At 36.3% G+C, this 23,983-nt stretch overlaps 1 protein-coding gene across 1 annotated transcript in view; it reads right to left on the reverse strand.

Moving 5' to 3' along the window:
• Nucleotides 1-762: 762 nt before the first annotated feature.
• Nucleotides 763-23,983, reverse strand: part of LOC138072371 (ubiquitin-conjugating enzyme E2 D1) — a 37,421-nt gene continuing 14,200 nt past the window's right edge. The window contains exons 2-7 of the mRNA XM_068963467.1: nucleotides 10,687-10,750; nucleotides 10,561-10,592; nucleotides 8,407-8,484; nucleotides 6,883-6,988; nucleotides 2,217-2,310; nucleotides 763-1,475 (exon numbers count right to left, since the gene is read on the reverse strand). Of these exons, the coding sequence (XP_068819568.1) occupies nucleotides 1,430-1,475; nucleotides 2,217-2,310; nucleotides 6,883-6,988; nucleotides 8,407-8,484; nucleotides 10,561-10,592; nucleotides 10,687-10,750 (420 nt within the window). The 3' untranslated portion in view covers nucleotides 763-1,429. The remainder of the gene's footprint in view (nucleotides 1,476-2,216; nucleotides 2,311-6,882; nucleotides 6,989-8,406; nucleotides 8,485-10,560; nucleotides 10,593-10,686; nucleotides 10,751-23,983) is intronic.

A 23,983-nucleotide genomic window follows, 5' to 3' on the forward strand; every position in this document is an offset into this window, starting at 1 on the left:
ATCTGCTCATTTAAGTCACTTTAAACTGACAAATTATAAAAAAGAGGAAAAGTGTCATTTTAGAATTTTCTTTATAATTTCTATGGTTAAAACATGGATGTCCTCTTTTAAACTATGATAGCAGTAAAATTCTATTTTTGAAATTCTAGATTTTAAAATGTTAAGAAATACAATGCTAGTTACATCTAGAGGGGTATTTTAATGAATTAACCTAATTATTCTTCAGGTCTATAAAGATTTTTCTTCAATGTGGGTGACAGTGCCACACTCATCCACATTCATCTCACTACTCTAGAAAATAATTCATTTTATATGGGATCCAAGATAAATCCCATCATATTCTAAATTCTCTTCTGTAACAAAGGACTAATGTATATCATCCTTTAGATTGACAATTTAGTAGACAGATACAAATCTAAAGCAAAATTTATATAATTAACAGTGCTTAAGTTGGACACAACTGAGAGACTAAGCACGCACTCAATGCCAAGTACAACACACTTCATCCTTACAATTTGGAATTAATTTTCATGCAAAATTTTATATAGAGTATTGATCCTTACTGGTAGATAAGGCAGATTTTCATCTTTCAAAGTAACCAGGACAAATAGTAGAAAAAGCATTTTATTTAAATGGAAAAAGCTACATTAAGATCTGTAAAAGGTGTCAATATAATATTGCCTATACAGAAAAAATTCAGATGTGAATAGCAACAAATAAAAGTTATACATCTTTCTACTTAGCAGTGCAATTAATTCACATTGTAATAAAGTTAAGTCAAGTATAACAAAATCAAAACGTTTCTCCATAATCAGTATACTGAGAATTACAGTGTAAAGATCATTTCAGGTTTAAGAAACCTGCAATCAATCTACAGAATACCCCAAGACAAGGGGGACAGTTAATTCATTTCATTATCAGCTGTTGGGTTTTTTCAATACTGTTCACAGGGAAGAAGTAACAAGTTGACATACATGTAAATAGAATATATTTAGTCTATACAATAAAAAAATAAAAATTATAAAGTGAGCTAACAAAGAATGAAATCTGAATACAGATTTATAAAACTGACAACATCTTAGATAACACATACAGTATTTCTCATGTAAAAACATCTAGTTTCAGCAAAAAATAATTTGGTTGCTTTTCAGATGCATTGTAGATCTTGTAAGCTGAAGATGCAGATGTCCAAGTATCTTAAAAACCATAATAAATGTCTTTCTCCATGCATACAAAATGATAAATGCTCTCATCACAGTCTCAAGAATATTTTTGGAAGTTTGTCTTGCTTCAGAAATACATTTAAAATGGGTAAAAATAAGGATTTCATGGTACAATGAAACAGTAAACAGTGCTCAATTTACTGCTAATTGTTGAAAAAAACCTAGATTTTACAGTACTCTGGTATATATGAAATTTTTTTTTGATTTTACATTGCATATTTCTGAGTCCATTCTCTTGCGTGTCTGTTGTATCTGTAGATATACAAAAGGGATACAGTAAAAACATACAAATTAAATGTTTTAGAAGATCTGTCTATGCAAAACTGTCTAACTTTTTACATTTAATCACAATAATCATACACATACCAATTATTGGGTCAATGTGACTTTGGTTCATACATAAATAAAACAGAAAACATAGGGATTTCTTAAACTAATAGATCTCTTTACAACCTATATGAAAATGTACCTAAGTTATAAATAACAAAATAAAGAAGTCATAAATAACAAAATAAAGAAGTCAATTTCTAATACAAATCCATAAAAGCCAACCCTGAATGGTCATTATATGTAAAAAACAAATGAATCAATGGTACCAGCAAGGTGTAGGTCAGTTTAGGGGTAGTTAGGGATAACTTCTCTTCCTGGGAGAAAGTAAAGAATATGACATTCAGTACTTTCCAATTACCAACTTCTTAAATTTTAGATTTACTACTTAGAATTATATAGCTTGACAGTTACTATCAAAAAACATGCATATTATGCAAAGGCAAAATAAATACTATTAAATAGTAAAGGATGAAACAATAAGTGGGAAGGGGTGAGATTTTTTGTAAAAAAAGTAACAGTTTAAAAAGAAAGATTTACTCCTTTGGAAAGATAAACTTAACAAAAATAATGAGCGTAACTAAATGTACTTAAATACACTGATAATACTTATGTTTTGGCAGACTACATAGAAATGCATAGAAACCAATATAAGCAAACACTTACTTTTCTTTGTCTGATTTATAGATTTGTGCAATATCTGGTACTAAGGGATCATCTGGATTAGGGTCACAAAGCAGAGAACATATGGACAATAAAACTAGATTTAAAAGAGAACACCATATTAGGTAGTGAGTTTTCTACTTTATACAAAAGTACATATGTAAAAATAATTTTAATGAATAGACAATAAACTTATAAAGAAAAAAAGCAAAAGGAACACATTAAATTACATTTGAGATTAAAACACACAGACTCCAAATACACAGTTGGAAAATATTAGAATAGCATCCTAACCTCAGATGTTTCTTAGAGATACTTTTTTACTTTAACAAGAAAACTGTCCACTTTTTATTCTATTTTAATGCAAACAAATCTCTGTTCTAATCAATTCAAGGTAAAGCAATCAAATTATAGTTAATAGTCCAAACTATTTTGGGAGACTGAGCTCATGCACTCTTTATTTGGGCTTAGAGCTGAAGAGGGAAGATTTGTAAATTACTTTCAATGAAATTTTTTATTACATGTACAGTATTTGTATCAAATGCATTTGAAAATAATATGCACAGCTATCATTACATAACTTTTATATTTTACAACGTAAATTAAAATTGAAAAACTATAGTAGTTGTTTCTTGCCATGTTGAATCCAAATATCAGTGCAAATATCTATACTTTAAAAAGCAAAACAAACAAACAAGAAAACTAAGTATCTGAAAAAGAAGGGAACAAGGACTCTGGTTCCTCATTGTCTGCTTCCATGCCACCACTTCCAAGGGGATACATGGAGTCTTTGGAACAATCTTCCATCTTCACCTTCCTCTACTATGTTCATTTTTCCTACCGTTACACATCCAAAGGTAAATTTATTAGGCAGATGTGATCCTTAAATGACCTGGAAAGGGGGCAATAAGGGCTAAGAAAAACTAACATTTCATTCCTCTATTATCTTCCATCTACCCAAAGAAATTTTAAGTCGGTATATTAAACGAACAGGGTAAATTATCTGGGCTCATGTCTCCAGAAAGTTTCTAAACTTAACTCATGATAAAAAGTGAAATAAAACATTTAAAATATTAAACAGTGAAAAATGAACACATATAAGGAAAATACAAGCTACTTTATAAACTAAGCAAGAGGGAGGTTCCTCATCTCCCCGCTCCTGCTACCAAGAGACCTGTACCCTGATTTCACTATTATGCGCACAAAACAAATGTTTTGAGGGAAAAGGTAACAATAGTTAACGTTCATTTGAGGCCACAGTACTGGAAAAGGTCAGTTTTCATTCCGATCCCAAAGAAAGGCAATGCCAAAGAATGCTCAAACTACCACACAATTGCACTCATCTCACACACTAGTAAGGTAAAGCTCAAAATTCTCCAAGCCAGGTTTCAGCAATACATGAACCATGAACTTTCAGATGTTCAAGCTGGATTTTGAAAAGGCAGAGGAACCAGAGATCAAATTGAGAACATCTGATGAATCATCAAAAAAGCAAGAGAGTTCCAGAAAAACATGTATTTCTGCTTTCATGACTATGCCAAAGCCTTTGACTGTGTGGATCACAATAAACTGTGGAAAATTCTGAAAGAGATGGGAATACCAGACCACCTGACCTGCCTCTTGAGAAACCTATATGCAGGTCAGGAAGCAACAGTTAGACCTGGACATGGAACAACAGACTGGTTCCAAATAGGAAAAGGAGTACATCAAGGCTGTATATTGTTACCCTGCTTATTTAACTTATATGCAGAGTACATCATGAGAAATGCTGGGCTGGATGAAATACAAGCTGGAATCAAGATTCCTGGGAGAAATATCAATAATCTCAGATATGCAGACGACACCACCCTTATGGCAGAAAGTGAAGAAGAACTAAAGAGCCTCTTGAGGAAAGTGAAAGAGGAGAGTGAAAAAGTTGGCTTAAAACTCAGCATTCAGAAAATGAAGATCATGGCATCTGGTCCCATCACTTCATGGCAAACAGATGGGGAAACAGTGGAAACAGTGGCTGACTTTATTTTGGGGGGCTCTAAAATCATTTCAGATGGTGACTGCAGCCATGAAATTAAAAGACGCTTACTCCTTGGAAGGAAAGTTATGACCAATCTAGACAGCATATTAAAAAGCAGAGATATTACTTTACCAACAAAGGTCTGTCTAGTCAAGGCTATGGTTTTGCTAAGTCACTTCAGTCGTGTCCGACTCTGTGCAACCCCATAGATGGCAGCCCACCAGGCTCCCCCGTCCCTGGGATTTTCCAGGCAAGAACACAGGAGTGGGTTGCCATTTCCTTCTCCAATGCATGAAAGTGAAAAGTGAAAGTGAAGTCGCTCAGTCGTGTCCGACTCTTAGTGATCCCATGGACTGCAGCCCACCAGGCTCCTCCGTCCATGGGATTTTCCAGTATGGATGTGGCAGTTGGACTATAAAGAAAGCTGAGCGCAGAATTAATGCTTTTGAATTGTGGTGTTGGAGAAGACTCTTGAGAGTCCCATGGACTGCAAGGAGATCCAACCAGTCCATCCTAAAGGAGATCAGTCCTGAGTGTTCATTGGAAGGACTGATGCTGAAGCTGAAACTCCAATACTTTGGCCACCTGATGCAAAGAGCTGACTCACTGGAAAAGACACTGATGCTGGGAAAGATTGAAGGCAAGAGGAGAAGGGGACGACAGAGGAAGAGATGGTTGGATGGCATCGCCGACTCAAAGGGCATGAGTTTGGGTAAACTCCGGGAGTTGGTGATGGACAGGGAGGCCTGGAGCACTGCAGTCCATGGGGTTGCAAAGAGTCGGACATGATTGAGCGACTGAACTGAACTGAACTGAACTGAGTGCTTTACTATGTGCTAGTTGTATAGTGACCATATGTGGCAATACTATTATAATTTCTTATTTGACATATGAGGAAACTAAGGTTATGTGAAACTGTTCTTAAAGGACCACTTCTAAGCTAGCTAAAGAGAATTGACTGTACAGCACAAGGGATTCTACTCAATGCTCTGTGGTGACCTAAATGAGAAGGCAATCCATAAAAGAGGGGATACATATATATGTAAAGCTGATTCACTTTGCTATACAGCAGAAACTAACACAATATTGTAAAGCAAATATACTCCAACAATTTTTTTTTAAGTTTCTAGAAGTTGACAAAATGAATTGTTTTTTATAAAAAGCTACCAATATCAGAAGTATTTAACACCTGGCAGTCTGCACTTTCTCTTGTAATTATTTAGCTGCATACTTCAGTCAGTTCAGTCATTCAGTTGTGTCCAACCCTTTGCCGCTCCATGGACTGCAGCATACCAGGCTTCCCTGTCCTTTACCAACTCCTGGAGCTTGCTCAAACTCACGTCCATTGAGTTGGTGATGCCATCCAACCATCTCATCCTCTGTGGTCCCCTTCTCCTCCTGCATAAGCTAACTGAATTTCATTTTGTGATACTATTGCAGCAAAGTTTATTAATTTGAATAACCTTATGACAGTTATCTTTCCTATATCTAGTATGTAACAGTTATGTGAAAGATTTTTTTAAAAACACTAGCATCTACACAAACATTTTATAGGGACATTTTAGGTCAGAAAAATTGCTATTCATAAATAACTAACTGATCTGAAGCACTGTTACTTATCTAATACTTGAAATAATCATGGCTGTGGATACTGCTTCCTATAAAGCTTATCAATTTTTATACAAGTTATATAATCAGGTAGCATTTACTTTAAAAAAATTTTTAATGATCATCAATTCTTCCTCGAAATTCTTCAAGAGAAACAGTATCCTTAAATTTTATAAACAGGGAAAACTACCAAGTTACTTTGAGGCGCAGATGTTTCTATATCAAAATAGTAACTCAGGCTCTCTTCTGTTAGAAACAAGACAAAATTAAGAGAGTGGCAAAGCAAACAGCATTAGTGAATTAAACAAACAGTTTCAGATGCCCTATATACACATCTCATAATTTAGCAAAGAATAATGCTATATAACTGTGAAAGTTGAGAATCTGCATGGAGTATATATCAGTCCTTAAAATGATGCTATTAATTGCCTGAAGTTTAGACTAACATGCTATATGTATTGCATTATTCTAAAGTGTAAATATGTCTTTCTTTTTTTTTGGCTATACCATGAGGCTTGTTCCCAGATCAGAGATTGAACCTGGGGCTCTTGGCAGTGAAAGTCTAGAGTCCTACCCATTGGACTACAAGCAAATTCCTGTCTTTTTAAATCATTTACTTTATCTGCCTAGTTTGCCATTACTTCTTAGATGAAGTAAAAGAGAGGTAAAGCTTTATTATGTCAATAAATAATTCCATTTAATGAACGGGACAACTGGTCCTAAAATCTTATTTTCACTTCTATGTGTGTATCTCTTTCTGTATTCCTGTCTGTTTTTAAAGATAAAGCCTAAACTAAAGGAATGAACTGTCAACAGGTTTATTCCCAAATTTCTAGTTCTACCATTTTAAATTTCTCTCATTTCATCATTTAGATCAGCCCATCAACCCCCCAAGCATGAGTAATATAAAAGCTATGAAAGGAAAGCAAAAGCAAAGCAGAAGAAAACACGATTGGTGTTTTGTTTCAAACTTTAGTCTCTAAGACCTTTTCACTGTATTTTTTCTGTCTCACTGTTATTAACTGTTTTAAATCTGATAAATGAAATTACCTTTTGACACAGTCAGAGCTGGTGACCACTGTGACCTCAGGATATCAAGACAAATACTTCCATTACTGTTTATGTTTGGATGGTAAATTTTTGTTGTGAAAGCAATCTAAACATAAAACAAAACAAAATTGTTGATAATCCATGAACTATGAAAGCAAACAGAACCAATTTGCTCTAGGGTAAAATGTCCTCAATTTCATATGACCTTAGAGGAGAAATGTATTCAACACAAACTGGATGAACATCTACTTTATCCGAATGTAGCTTTAGCTACTGATAATGTGAAAGCAAGTAAATTCAGTTTCCTGCTCTTCCTAATGCCAAGCAATTGAGAAGTATTTTAGAAACTGTAATAAATAAGTCTGTAATAGCTGGTATGACTAGTTGAGTAGTACCTGAGATATTAACCATGGCTTTCATTACCCCTCAAACCGATCCTTCCCTTAATTTAATGATCAATTGACAACTGGGTCTAGAAATAGAATGCTGACCCTATTCTGGAGGAAAGTTAAGGGGCCCCAGCTTATTGCCTGTCCTAAGAAATCTACCAAGAATTCTAATCTTTCACAAAAATTGTTATATCATTTCATATATAAAGTTAATCAGATGTTTTTAAAAATCTAAAGTAATTATCTCTTGAGTGACAGAATTTGTTAATGATTCGCTCCCTAACTGACACCCCATCATTTGTTGGTTTCCTCTTTAGAGCTAAGCTAAATTTAATAAGAATGTGTTTTAATCTTTCCTATTTTTGTGCTTAGTTGCTCAGTTGTGTCCAACTGTTTGTGACCTGATGAACTGCAGCTCTCCAGGCTCCTCTGTCTCTGGGGATTCTCTAGGCAAAAATACTTGAGTGGGTTGCCATGCCCTCCTCTAGGGGATTTTCCCAACCCACGGATCAAACCCAGGTCTCCAACATTGCAGGTGGATTTTTTACCACAGAGCCACCAGGGAAGCCCAAGAATACTGGAGTGGGTAGTCTATCCCTTTTCCAGGGGAACTTCCCAGCCCAGGAATCAAACCACGGTCTCTTGTATTGCAGGCAGATTCTTTACTAGCTTAGCTAGCTACCAGGGAAGCCCTTAATCTTTCCTATGCTAAATATAATAAAAGGACTGTATCTTATTTATTATATTTTGTATTCCCCAGTGCAACAGAATATGGTAGGTGCTCAATAAATATTGGTTGAATACTTAAAAATTGAGAAAGAAGGATCAGCCTTGGAAAGAAAATCCCCTGAATGGAAAAGTCTAATTCTTGACCATAACAACTTCCAAACTACACATATGTAATGAGGAAGGTAAGACAGGTTCGGGAAGCTAATTTCTAACCTAACGGATACTGCTTTTTGTTTACAGACATAGTAAAATATTTGATGAGGAAACATATTTTAGATTCTGTGGCTTTATATAAAAGTTTGGACACACCAACCCACCCACAGTCTTTTGACATCATGAAAATATCTCTGGATAGAGAGTAAATTCCCTGACATAGGGGTGACATCAATGATAAAAATAAAAATACCTTTGGTGGTTTAAAAGGATAGTCTGTCGGAAAATGTACAGTGAGAAAGAAGACTCCACCTTGATATGCGCTATCAGGCTGAAATTACAAAATAATTACATCAGTGTCTGACTGCTGTATTCATTAGCAATCCAAGATGATTCCCTCCAAATATAATGGTTTGAAAAAGAAAATGCCATCCTTTTGTCTTAAGTTCAAATCATTTACCTTGAAAACAGGTTTCTCTTTGTAGGCATGAAGGAGGATTTTCCGGCAATCATGCCAAAATCATAGTTTAAAACAAAACAAAAATAGGACACACACAGTAGAGTGGTGTGACTTGCCCAAATAAACCTGTTTGTGAGTATAGGTTGTTAAAGATAAGTATACACACAAGACTCTGTGAGAAAAGAATGATGATTTGCAGCAGTAATCAGTATAAAAGAAAAGGGCTGAGGCTAGTATATTTCTTCTTAATTATAAAAACTAAGTTTCCGTGCTCCTTCCTTAAAGGCGCAAGAATCAAATCTTCACTTAGTAACAGTTTACAAAATAATGTGGAAAGTGGGAAAAAGCCACAAATGAAACCAGAGAAATTCAGTTCTATAGAATTATCAAATTAGGAATCAACTTTACAAGAGAAATTTAAATTTGGCCATATGCCTTTATAGCAATTAGGAAATACTTGTTACAAGCAAAAAAAAAAAAAAAAGGATGATTTTAAAAAGGGGGAAAGGGAAAAAAAGTAGCAAAAATACTTTTAAATTTTATTTTAATTCATTTATTTTACTTAAATGTATAATGTTATACTCTGTCAATATGTTGGTAAGAACAGAAGGCTATCAATACTTCCTACTTAAGTTTCTACATAGATATTAGAGGACCATATTGAATAATTATTCTTACTATATATTGTTTAATTCTAGTTTAGCAAAAATTATAAGGAATGTAGAAAATATAAGTTAATTACAATCAAGATATGATCTTCTTAGATACTCAATTAAACTATACAGTGGCATATTTACATTACTAAAATAAATGAGGGTATGAGTAACATAAATTGCTACATGTGATTCACCTGAGAAATATTTGTGGAGGGCTATAATTCATAAAGGTGAGAGGTGATATTTTGAAAGTTCTTGGTAAGCAATGAAAAAAGATTCCTATCCAAGTAGTTAAATAAATATGTTGTACTTCACCCTTTAAAAAACGAATTTAATGTAACAATTTAGTGATTTAAAACATTTGCCCAGGACTCCTGCTCTGAAAAGTCAGTAACTGGTGTATCTTTTAAAAGTTAAGCATGAGGCAATTATGATTAAAAACTCTATGGCTTCCTGGCTAAAGCTCTTTCAAAGGAGGGAGGACAGAATGATGTTCATGGAAACATGTTACTGCTGCTGCTGCTAAGTCGCTTCAGTCATGTCCGACTCTGTGCGACCCCATGGACGGCAGCTCACCAGACTCCCCCGTCCCTGGGATTCTCAAAGCCAGACCTGTTCCTAACACACTCTTATCCAGATGCAGACCTGAGGTGTCAGTGCCCATTCTCACGCAATCAGATTTTTGCCCACAAAAAGAAAAGTCACAATTGCTTCTCAGGTGTAGAAAGAAATAATCTTAACAAAGGCAATAAGTATAATAAGAAGTCAGTTACAGAACAGCAGGTGATTTTGAATTCAGGACAATGCAACAAAAGAGGCAAGCTCATGAGATGGCAACAGAGCCACTGCGAAATTGTATCTGATCTTTCACACAGTGATGAAACACTGCAGTGAAACTTACTGCTCGTTACTTGTAGGAATTCCATTATTGGGTTAATTAGACTTATATCTAACCTACTAAAACGTTGAGAGTAATTATGCTTAGTTCCAAACAACTTTCTGTATTTAAAGAAAGATAAAGCAAACAAGAAGCCTGGTTGCAAATTGTGTGTGTTCCATTACTAAGCATAATGATCAGGGATTTGGCAAAGCACTGTAAATGCGTTCCGAGCAAGTATTTGCCACCAGGGATCTAGAAAATCATCATAAATCCTTTACTCATATTTTGCTTTCTGAGTGAGTCAGAGTACAAGAAAATTCAACCCTAGCCACAAACATCTAATCAAAGATGAAATGATAAGAATGAAGGATGGCTGAAGGGATTAATTTCATATATATGAATCATACTTACAGGCCCCATAATAGTTGCTTGCCAGTGGAACACTGAAACAAACAAAGGGAGTTTTGGAGTCATTAATAAGAGTTCAAACCTGTACTATTAATGGTAGCAAAATCCTAGCAAGAGAGTAAAGCTTACAGTCATCTCCCACAGGTCCAGCCGAACAGTGGGCAGGTGGGTCACGCTGTAGATCACTTAACTCCTGAAGCAAAGCAAAAATACTTCAGATTAATTCTTTTCCAGTGAAACAAGTGCAATAATCCATGAAGACACAAACAATTCATTTAAATATCATTTTAGGCAGTTCTACTCAAAATATGAACACATAAAATGTACTATGTCATTGATGGACAGAAGAATATGGAATAAGATTAAATTCCTTCATGAGACAGCTCCAAATTTTAAAAAATTAAATGAATTAAAATATTGTTTTTCTTTAGGATCCCTAACACAAAATATTTTTGAGTATCTTTTGTATGCAGGGTAACTGAGGATTTTTTTTTCCCTCATAGATCCCTTATAGATTAAAAAAAAAAAACAAAACACACAGATCCTACTTCAACCAGTTTATAATCTAATTTGGGAGAGTGAAGGCTCACGGACAGATGGATATTTAAGGAACAACATGAAGGTTAAATGGAAAGAAAGGAGAGTAGCTGGGCCATATCTTAAAGCCTAGCACACTGATTCATATGCTCTTTTCTACTTTCAAGGAAGCAAAAGATCATGGAAAAGGCACAGCTGTAGTTGGTCAGTCCTAGGTTGGCATTCCAGTCCTACCATAACTAACGCTATGACTGCGGGGAAGTAATTTACCTTCAGTTGGGAAGGAAATGACCACCACCAACTATGAAAGGCGTAATTTCAATATAAAAGACTGTAAATTAGGACTGAAGAACCTAATTTACTTAGGCAATCAGTTAGGGAATGTCTTTGAGGAAGTGACATTTCAGCTTAAATCTAAAAGGATGAGTAGAAGTTAGTTTTGGAAGAACTGATACTGTCAGGTATGGCAGCATAAGATGAGGTTGAAAGAACAGGCAGAGGCCAGGCAGAAAACTGATAACAATATACACCATATTCAGGATTTGGGGCTTTATACCAAGTACATTGGGAGGGGTTTTAAGAAGTAGCATAATCTGATTTAAAAGATGGCTCTGACTATGTACTGAATGGATCAGAGATGGGAAAGAGGGGAAGCTACAAAATTAATTGCTACAGGCAATAATAGAGGCTTGGACTAGAGAAGAGGGAGATAAAAGAGGATGGATTTGGGATATTGTGAAAAGACTGCTTATGACAGGATTGATGATGAATTACACGTATAGAGGAAGGACAAAAGTCACAAATATACATGATGAAAACAGGCAGCAGCTAATATTTACTCAATGTTTTATCATCTTAATAATCCTGTCAGGTAGGTGTTATTATGCTTCCCATTTTATAAACAAAGAATAAAAGTGGCATGGTTCATTATGTGCTCACAGAACTAGTATAGTGTAGAACTGGGATTCAGACCCTGGCAGTCGGCCTTCTACAGGTGTAGATACCATTTACTGAGAAGTGGGAATACACTAGATGATGTTGACCTGGAAAGTAGATACACCAAACCTATGATCCCTGTGATATCAAAGAAAAATGTATTCAGCATACAAGGCTAGACCTTAAAAGAGAATGATACTATAAATTAGAAAATCATTGTATATACTCTGTATTTGAAAATTGTGGGGATGATATGAACAATTTCATGGGAACGCATGTAAACAAATATTGCATTCATCAAATCTAAGATGCTGTCAATGGCAAATCACATCCTTATGTATCAATAATTGAGCACAAATGTTGCTGATTAATTTTAAGACACCATCAATTACAAGGCACATCCAGATTTTAGAAATGTTAAAATGAAAAAGATGGGCATCTTAGCATCATTGCAATGAGTTTAGTGCTCTAACAGAGACAAACAAGAAAGAGGATGTGGTAGGGAAAAGCTTTCCTAAGAATCTGATACATGAGGTAAGTAACCAAGCTAAGTGCAAACTGAGGTCTCCTTCCAAGTTTTCTAGTCCCTTCCAGAGTAACTTGGTACTTTCCTTTTTGTTGTTTCTTCCCCACAGCTTGTGCTGTGCTTCTCTTCCTAACAGGAATTAACTAACAGAGTTAGCAGCTTCTTTGGTCCCAGTATAGTTCAACGATAAAGTAGAAGATTTCACTGATAGTGTTAAAAAAGCAAGGCTTTGAAGTTTAAGTCCAAGTACCATCAGTTATTTGCCACATGATCTTGGGCAAAATCTTTTTCCCTCTACAAGTGGCTTGAGGAATCAGTTCCCCAACCAGGGATCAAACTTGGGGCCCCAAAAGTAGAAGCACAGAGTCCTTACCACTGAACTGCCAGGGAATTCCCCATAGCCTCATTTTAGAATGACTGTTTTATTTAACCATTTTCTAATTTGGGCTTTTAGGAAATTGCTTTTAAAAAGATTCATCACGTTAAGTTTTCTAAACATTAGTGTAAATGAATAAATGGAACTTCTTGGCCCATATTTTAACTAGAAAACTAGTTAAAAAATGACAATGTCTTATGAAACTGAAACAGAATCACACACATAGCTGGAGGAGGGGTGGCATGGGAGGTTAGGGTTAGCAGATGTAAGCTTTTAAATATAGAATGGATAAACAACAAGGCCCTACTGTACACCATAGAGAACTATATTCAATATTGCTATGATAAACCATAATGGAAAAGAAAATATACATAAGAATGTGTGTGAGTGTATATGTATATATACATGTATAACTGAATCACTTTGCTATATAGCAGTAATTAACAACATTGTAAATCAACCATACTTTAATTTAAAAATAATTTTAAAAAGAGAAAAAGTCTCTGAGATTTAAAAAACTGTTAATGATTTGCATGTATATATTTTACAGAGTGATGCATATGTGAGTAAATCATACATAAATACATACAAAATTAATTTTACTAACAAAAAACCCCAAATCATATTTTACTTGGAATAGCCTTGAAGAGCATTCAAATTTCAAATGTCAGACTGTTCTTTCAAATCCCTTCAAAATAGTATAGAAAAATACTCATTATCATGTTCTTAAATTTTTGTGCCCTGATTCTACCTCCTGTTGGAAGTTAGAGCTAAGGATGAGAAAGATAAACTCTAACAAGAGAACTCCTGCAAAGGCCAGGTTCTTAAGCTGTCTATTTAAGCTGACATTTTAGGAAAGCTCACTTATTATAGAAAAGAGGCAGCTGATGGTACATCAAACATTCTTAATAGTCACATCAATCATTCAGTTCATTCAGTCGCTCAGTCGTGTCCGACTCTTTGCAACCCCATGAATCACAGCATGCCAGGCCTCCCTGTCCATCACCATTTCCCGGAGTTCACTCAGACTCACGTCCATCGAGTCAGGGATGCCATCCAGCCATCTCATCCTCTGTCATCCCCTTCTCCTCCTGTCCAATCCCTCCCAGCATCAGAGTCTTTTCCAATGAGTCAACTCTTCGCATGAGGTGGCCAAAGTACTGCAGTTTCAGCTTTAGCATCATTCCCTCCAAAGAAATCCCAGGGCTGATCTCTTTCAGAATGGACTGGTTGGATCTCCTTGCAGTCCAAGGGACTCTCAAGAGTCTTCTCTAACACCACAGTTCAAAAGCATCAATTCTTCGGCACTCAGCTTTCTTCACAGTACAACTCTCACATCCATACATGACCACAGGAAAAACCATAGCCTTGACTAGACGGACCTTTTTTGGCAAACTAATATCTCTGCTTTTCAACGTGCTATCTAGGTTGGTCACAACTTTCCTTCCAAGAAGCAAGCATCTTTTAATTTCATGGCTGCAGTCACCATCTGCAGTGATTTTGGAGCCCAAAAACGTAAAGGCTGACACTGTTTTCACTGTTTCCCCATCTATTTGTCATGAAGTGATGGGACCAGATGCCATGATCTTCGTTTTCTGAATGTTGAACTTTAAGCCAACTTCTTCACTCTCTACATTCACATCAATCATTAGTTACTACTAAAAATGACACAAGTGCTTTGGTGAGAAGACTTACACATCCTAGAATTTTTAGGAGGGTCTTGAGAGTCCCTTAGACTGCAAGGAGATCCAACCAGTCCATCCTAAAGGAGATTAGTCCTGGGTGTTCATTGGAAGAACTCATATTGAAGCTGAAACTCCAATACTTTGGCCACCTGATGTGAAGAGCTGACTCATTTGAAAAGACCCTGATGCTGGGAAAGATTGAGGGGAGGAGGAAGAGAAGGGGATGACAGAGTATGAGATGGTTGGATGGCATCACTGACTCAATGGACATAAGTTTGGGTAGGCTCCAGGAGTTGTTGATGGACAGGGAGGTCTGGTGTGCTGCAGTTCATGGGGTTGCAAAGAGTCAGACACAACTGAGTGACTGAACTGAACTGAAATTTCTAATGTTCTATCCCTTTATCAAAATATATATCTGGTGGCTAACAAACACATGAAAAGATGCTCAACATCACTCATTATCAGAGAAATGCAAATCAAAACCACAATGAGGTACCACTTCATGCCAGTCAGAATGGCTGCTCTCTATAGCCATTCTGACTGTAGATACAAGCAATAAATGCTGGAGAGGATGTGGAGAAAAGGGAACCCTCTTACACTGCTGGTGGGAATGCAAACTAGTACAGCCACTATGGAGAACAGTGTGGAGATTCCTTAAAAAACTGGAAATAGAACTGCCTTATGACCCAGCAATCCCACTACTGGGCATACACACAGAGGAAACCAGAATTGAAAGAGACACGTGTACCCCAGTGTTCATCGTAGCACTGTTTATAATACCCAGGACATGGAACCACCCTAGATGTCCATCAGCAGATGAATGGATACGAAAGCTGTGGTACATATATACAATGGAGTATTACTCAGTCATTAAAAAGAATACATTTGAATCAGTTCTAATGAGGTGGATGAAACTGGAGCCTATTATACAGAGTGAAGTAAGCCAGAAAGAAAAACACCAATACAGTATACTAACGCATATATATGGAATTTTAAAAGATGGTAACGATAATCCTGTATGCGAGACAGCAAAAGAAACACAAATGTATCGAACAGTCTTTTGGACTCTGTGGGAGAGGGAGAGGGTGGGATAATTTGGGAGAATGGTATTTAAACATGTATAATATCATATATGAAATGAATCGCCAGTCCAGGTTCAATGCAGGTTACAGGATGCTTGGGGCTGGTGCACTGGGATGACCCAGAGGGAAGGTACTGGGAGGGAGGTGGGAGTGGGGTTCAGGATGGGGAACACATGTACACCTGTGGCAGATTCATGTTGATGTATGGCAAAACCAATATAATATTGCAAAGTAACTAACCTCCAATTAAAATAAATAAATTTATATTTAAAAAATATGTATCTGGAAATATGCCTTATTACATTGTTTGGAAATATGTGACTGAAACTATGGTATATACGCACAGACAGAGTGACCAACAAAAAACACAATATATACCCTCCCCTGCCTGGAAAAAGACAGACCTCAAATTTGAAAAAGGAAAAATTCTGAGATATCCTAAGGAGGTGAAAATATAAAACAAAATACTATAACCAGACATATCAAAACTGTACCTTTTTGCTCTAAGTCTATTCAGAGGCCAGTGTACTTTTAAACACAAAAAATCAAAGACTACTTATACTTCTCCCTTTTGATTTAATTTACTCAAAGTTTTCCAGAAACTGCCCTCTTATCTGATTTATGCTTTCTCTACCATAACTGGAATTCTTATGTATCTACTTCAAGCATCACAGCCACATATGGAGTATTAAAAATAATTTAATGATTCTTATTTTAAAAAGAAATGCCAGGGTCAGTAATCTCTTCCTTTGCTCTTCTCTCCATTCTTTAAGAATTAATGCCGAACTACTGTCTTGTGAATTATACAAGTTGCTCAAGTCCATAAGATCCTCATAAGATCCAATGTATTCCATCCTGATCAAAAGCAAAAGATCTCAAAGACAAAGCATCTAGAATCATTCACTGTAATTATTGTGTGTGTGTATACAAAAGCAAAACAAAGCAAAATAGTGCTTTGTAGGGAAAAATAAGATAAAGCAATGCATAAACTGTAAGATACCCATAAGGTTATTACCCAAATCAAACCACTATCACCCTATTAGAATACCTCCATTATGACTCTGGCAGGAAAGCATGTTACTTGCTGTTGGAGTGAGTATAAGTTGAGATAGTACTTTCTGGAGGGAAATTTAGCAATAATTATCAAAGTGCAAAATGCATAGTTTGATCCAGGAGCTTCACCTCATAGTAATAATCATCCAAACAGACAAAGATACACATATAAAGATGTTGAGTCAGGCATTTTGCATAATTATGAAAAACAGAGATAACCTAAAGGCCCATCACAAAAGGAATGGTTCCTTGGAATGATACAGCCATGTTATCAGATACTATAGCTGTTAAAAAGAATGAGAGAGGGATTTCCCTGGTGGTCCAGTGGTGAAGAATATGCCTTGCCATGCAGGGAACATGAGTTTAATACCTGGTTGGAGAACTAAGATCCCATGTGTGGAGCAACTAAGCCCACATGCCTCAAGGAAAGATCTCAAATGACTTGAGTGTCACAACTAAGACCTGATGCACCCAAATAAATAAATGTTTAAAAAAAAAAAAAAAAGAATGAGAGGACTTCCCTGGTGGTCCAGTGGTTAAGGCTCTGTGCTTTCAAAATCCTGGCCAGGGAGCTAAGATTCCACATACTATAAGGCTAAAAAAAAAGAAAAAGAAAAAAAAGAATGACATATGTATGACGTATGCTGACATCAAACAATGTTGTGTGAAAATAATAACAGTTTTTGAGTGAAAAATATATGTGGCAGAAGTATGTCCAAGAGATCCCATAATACTATATATGCATAGAAAATAAACTAAAAGAATACACACCAAGCTCTTAATAGTAGTTATCTCTAGGGGTAGGTTGTCACCTTTTTTTTTTTTTTTTTTAACATTGTTCTAAATTTTTACAATAATTTTTCAACTTTTTTTTAATTTTAAAGATAACTGCTTTACAATGTTGTATTGGTTTCTGCCATACAACATGAATCAGTCATAATTTTATATATATATATATATATATATATTTACATATATATCCCCTCCCTCTTGACCCTCCCCTCCCACTCTCCCTCATTTTTCAACTTTTTAGAGGAAAAAAATGCTGTTTTACTCAGCTTCTTATGCATTTTAAGAGAGATTAAACGACACTTTTCTCCCCCATTACATATAAGCATCTTCTTTTTTTAAAGGTCATTTTAACTTATTTATTTTTGGTTGCCCTGGGTCTTCAGTGCTGTGCACCAGCTTTCTCTAATTGCGGTGAGGCAGGGCTACTCTTTGTTGAGATGCATGGGCTTCTCATTGCACTGGTTTTTCTTGTCATGGAGCACAGGCTCTAGGCACACAGCGTTCAGTAGTTGCAACATGTGGGCTCAGTAGTTGTGGTGCATGGGTTTAGATGTCCTCTTCCTGGATCAGGGACCAAACCTGTGTCCCCTGCATTGTCAAGCAGATTCTTATTCACTGCACCACAAGGAAAGTTCTTCTGTTTTTTGTTTTTTTTTTTTTTTTAATTAAAAATTTTTACAAGACAAGGAAAGGCTGAGGAACTGTCACAGATTGAAGTACACACACACACACAAAGGGGGTACAACAACTAAATCTGGGATCCCAGATTGGATCCTTGGACAGGAAAGGATCCCAGACTGGACCCTTGGGCAGGAAAACAACAGTGAAAAACTGAATGGTAAAATCTAAATTAGGTCAGTAGCTTAGTTTACAATATTATATCAATGTTCCTTTCCTTATTTTGATAACTGTAAAGAGTCGGACACGACTGAGTGACTGAACTGAACTGAACTGTACTATAATTAAAGTGAAAGTCGCTTAGTCATGTCCAACTCTTTGCGACCCCATGGACTATACAGTCCATGGAATTCTCCAGGCCAGAATACTGGAGTGGGTAGCCTTTCCCTTCTCCAGGGGATCTTCCCAACCCAGGGATCAAACTGGGGCCTCCTGCATTGCAAGCAGATTCTTTACCAAATGAGCTATAACTATGGTTATGTAAATTGTAAATAATAGGGGAAATTAAGTGAAGGATTTATGAGAACTTTCTGTACTAATTTGGCAAATTTTCTATAAGACTAAATTATTTCAGACTAAAAAATAATGAAAAATATTTTTTACATATTCTAAAACTTAATTCACAATTTTCCTTCCCAAGCTTCCTTCTTTTTGTGTCCCCTTTATTTATTAATGGAATTATTAGTCTCCTAGTCACCAGGCTCATTCTGACTCCCCTTTTTCTTGTTCACCTCATCAGACAAACAAAATAATATATTCTACCCCAATACCTATTTGTTGTTGTTGTGTAGTCACTAAGTTGTGGCTGACTATTTTGTGACTCCATGGACTATGGCCTGCAAGCCTTCTCTGTCTGTGGGATTTCCCAGGCAAGAATTCTGAAGTAGATGGCCGTTTCCTTCTCCAGGGGATCTTTCTGACCCAAGGATTGAACCCTGCTTGGCAGACAGATTCTTTACCACTGAGTCACCTAGGAAGCCCCCAGTAACTATTACCTCAGAAACCTATTACAGTTCAACTATAACCGCTTCCTAATACTCTACGAATTACTTGCGTAACAGTCTTCTAAAAGCACAGTTTGATTTATTTCATTTTTCTGTTTAGAAAATGTCAGTGGCTCCTTATTACTTATTAAAGACCAAATTCAACCAATGAAGGTCTTCATTTTCTAGTCCTAACCCTACTCTTTCAATAGGGCTCCCATTCACAAACATGTCCAATAATTCTCCAAAGAATGCCCTTGGGTTTTCTAAAACATGTTCGGGAGATCTGTGAAGTCAAAAGTAATTTCATAATAAGACTAAAATATTTGTATTTTTCACTCTCAATTATCTCATGGGTATACAGTAGAATTTTCCAGGTTAAAGATAAGTAATACTGTGACAGACTGAATGCATGAGATGTGAGAATTCAACTATCATTTATAAGCCTGACTATAATGAGATCTGAACATGTATAAAACAGTGGCACTTTATTTTTGTTGTTGCTGTTTTGGAATATATAGTTGTTTTAATAAAAATGTTATTTATGTTAATACATAATCCTCAGTTCAGTTCAGTCACTCAGTCATGTCCAACTCTTCATGACCCCATGAACCGCAGCACGCCAGGCCTCCCTGTCCATCACCAACTCCCAAAGTTTACCCAAACTCATGTCCACTGAGTCGGCGATGCCATCCAACCATCTCATCTTCTGTTGTCCCCTTCTCCTCCTGCCCTCAATCTTTCCCAGCATCAGAGTCTTTTCAAATGAGTCAGCTCTTCACATCAGGTGGCCAAAGTACTGAAGTTTCAGCTTCAACATCAGTCTTTCCAGTGAACATTCAGGACTGATTTCCTTAGGATGGACTGGTTGGATCTCCTTGCCATCCAAGAGACTCTCAAGAGTCCTCCAACACCACAGTTCAAAAGCATCAATTCTTCGGCACTAAGCTTTCTTTATGGTCTAATTCTCACATCCATACATGACCACTGGAAAAACCATAGCCTTGACTAGACAGACTTTTGTTGGCAAAGTAATGTCTCTGCTTTTTAATATGCTGTCTAGGTTGGTCATAACTTTCCTTTCCAAGGAGTAAGTATCTTTTAATTTCATGGCTGCAATCACCATCTGCAGTGATTTTTGAGCCAAAAAAAAAAAAAAGTCTAACACTGTTTCCCCATCTATTTGCCATGAAGTGATGGGACCAGATGCCATGATCTTCGTTTTCTGAATGTTGAGCTTTAAGCAAACTTTTTCACTCTCCTGTTTCACTTTCCTCAAGAGGCTCTTTAGTTCTTCTTCACTTTCTGCCATAAGGGTGCTGTCATCTGCATATCTGAGGTTAATGATATTTCTCCCGGCAATCTTGCTTCCAGCTTGTGCTTCCTCCAGCCCAGTGTTTCTCATGATGTACTCTGCATATAAGTTAAATAAGCAGGGTGACAATATACAGCCTTGGCATACTCCTTTTCCTATTTGGAACCAGTCTATTGTTCCATGTCCAGTTCTAACTGGATGACTTTATTGTTATTTTAAAATTGTTAAATATTTTTGTATTTCTGTTTTAATTTCTCACATGGTAAATAGTAATAGATACAGCCTATACAAACAAAAGCTCATTGAGGCACTCAATGCTTTTAATATAAGGGGGTCCTGAGACCAAAAATTTGAGAATCATGTAGTCACGTCTGGCCTGAGTACCTGGATGTTTGCTGAACATGGCGAAGTTTTCTGGCCTTCAAAAGTTTTCCCTCTCCTAAAACAACCTTCCGTCTATCTCCCTATGCCCAAATTTGACCCCTTCTTCTTAACAGTAACAGTCCTGTCTTCTCAATGGGCACTTTAAAAACAAGAGATTTAGAATCAGATCTGGCCTTACTACTGACCCTTACTAGCTATGTGACCTTGGGCAACTCCCTTAATCCCTTGCTCAAAGGCCTCATATGAGGACATCACTGGAAGAACTACGCTGCTGCTGCTGCTAAGTCACTTCAGTCGTATCTGACTCTGTGCGACTCCACAGACAGCAGCCCACCAGGCTCCACCGTCCCTGGGAGTCTCCAGGCAAGAACACTGGAGTGGGTTGCCATTTCCTTCTCCAATGCATGAAAGTGAAAGGTGAAAGTAAAGTCTCTCAGTCGTGTCCGACTCTTTGCAACCCCGTGGACTACAGCCTCCCAGGCTCCTCCGTCCATGGGATTTTCCAGGCAAGAGTACTGGAGTGGGTTGCCATATTGAGAATTAAATGAAAACATGTAAGTGAAGTAGCTTAATGCCTAGCATGTATAATAGAACCTCAAGAAATACTAATTTTCTCCTTCCCTCTTCTCTTCTACCAGAATCTCATTTTAAAACTAGGAATTTTTTTGCATTTATTCATGATCTCCTCCACTATACATAGCACAATGCCTTTCATATAATGTGCTTGATATTGTTTGAGTTAATACAGTTGAAGAAACAGTGTGATCAGCAGAGCATAGATCTCTCAATTTTCTATTTTTTTTCAAAATGCAAATAATTAGATTTGACAACAGAACCAGAATCAATACTCCCTTATGTAGACTGCATATAATAATAATAAAAAAAAAAATCTTAAAAACAGGTGTTAGAGAACAGTGCAGGTCACTTAAAAAGGCAGGGGCAGCCTTTTAAATAATATATAACAACATCTAGAAGTGCATCTCTAAACAATATTCATCATTAAGGTATCAAAAACATATGCTGCCATGACAACTATTTTCAATTTATAGAATGTATAAGATTCTAGCAAAGTGTCTAAAGGCACACAAAATTTTTGTTAGACATTGTTTGTTGTGGTTCTTCTCATTTGGAAGACCTCAAAAGTTTAAAAATTCCATCCTTATTATTTATTTAAGATGCTGCTGACCTACTTTCTGAACATAGCTTTGGGCTGCCTTTCCAAGATGAGTTAGGGTTTTGTGCTGAGCTGAACTAATCTCAAAATTAAGCTGTCTACCAGTCACCAGCGATCCTTGGTGCTGGAGATACCCACAGACAGAGCTGCAGTCTGTGGCACTGACAGAGGTTTTTTTTTTTTTTTTTTTTTTCTTACTTGTACCAAGTTCAATTTAACCAGCTGAACTAAGCCTAGCAGGAATGAAGCACTTCCATATCCTTCCTAATAGGGGTCATGATTCTGATTTTACATTCTTGTCCCAACTCCACTCCCAATGTTTTCAAGATTTCTTTTAATGGTATAAGATTATGATGTTAATTAAAAAAAATCCTCCCAAGTCACTGGTCAGGCACATTTGCTGATGATTAAAACCAGGGCATGAAATCTGAGGAGAACTTATTTGTGGAGAAAAGTAACTTCATTAGATATAGCTTAAAAGATATATGAAAGAGGTCCTTTGGAACCTTACATGTCTCCAGGAAAATACATATAAGACTAGCTACAGGCCTCAAGGGTCACCTCCTCAATGTGTGAATTAAAGTTTAGATCACTCAAGGGAGTCCTGGAAAGTTTCTTCTAGGACAGAAAGTGTGATCTAGAAAGGAACTGGTATAAAATATCTTGGCTGACACAAACTTCTTTCTAGATAAAAAATAAATGCAAATGTGAAACATTAAAAAAGTTATAAGAGCTAGGAAATTCTGAACAGCCACACGAATCACCTCAGAGTTTTGTTTTCTTTTGTCATTCCACTTCCTTAAAATTGTGGCACATCACAATATTTGAACACAAATAATGCTCATTTGTTAAAAATGTGGATTGCTGGCACACAGAAAAAGGTAATGGTTTTTCTTTTTTAATTTGCCAGTTACTAAACACAGCACTCAGGGTTGCTGCATTTTGTCCCATAGGTCATGTGCACCAACTCTAAGTGGCACCATTCACATAGATTTCAGTGTGAATGATGTTCCCCAGGGCTCTACAAAACTTCACTACAGAAAGCTGCATGTTTAAAAAATGGAAAGCATATCTTTTAAACCCAACTTAGGATATGATCTATTTTGAATAAACAAATAACACTTTTGATGTAGAAGAAAAAGGGATGGTGTTTGACATCTGAGTGGTACTACTAGCACTTACTTTAACTTCAACAATGTACTGAAAATGGAAAGAAAATAGCAAGCTTGGAATTCAAAAAGTTAAAGTGAAGACAGTCACATTCTAGTGGAGGGAAAAGTTTTTTTTTTGATAAGTGCTGCCAGGTCAACTGGGGGAAAAAAATGCAGGAGAAAAACAAAACAAAACAAAACTTGATCTCCTCCACTTTAAACTTATCAAAAAAAGTCAACCAATTCTACATAGATCATAGATTTAAATATGGAAGGTAAAGTAGTAGTGCTTTAAAAAGAAAACATAAAATGTATTCATGACCTTGGGGGAGACAGAGATTTCTTAAATAAGACACATAGAGCATTAACTATAAGAGAAAAAGAGAAAAACGTGAACTTGATTAAAATAAAGAACATCTATCTGTTCAGAGAAAAGACACATTAAAAGTGTGAAAAGGTAAACCATGCAATAAAAGATATTTGTAATACATATATCTGAAAAAAGGCTTGAATCTAGAACATGTTAAAAAATATATATATTCCTACAGATCAATTTTTCAAAGTCAGACAAATAAGCACGTTACAAAAGAGAGTACCAACTGGCCGACATGCACCAGCTTCATTTGTCATCGAGGAAATGCAAATTAAAGCCAAAATTCTATGTCACTATAACCCTCAAAGGATGGTGAAACTATAAGAAAAGTACAAGTGATAGTAAAGATGTGAAGCAACTGGAACTCTCACACGCCACTAG

This window comes from Capricornis sumatraensis, unplaced genomic scaffold, assembly GCF_032405125.1.
Source record: "Capricornis sumatraensis isolate serow.1 unplaced genomic scaffold, serow.2 scaffold13, whole genome shotgun sequence".
Classification (NCBI taxonomy): domain Eukaryota; kingdom Metazoa; phylum Chordata; class Mammalia; order Artiodactyla; family Bovidae; genus Capricornis; species Capricornis sumatraensis.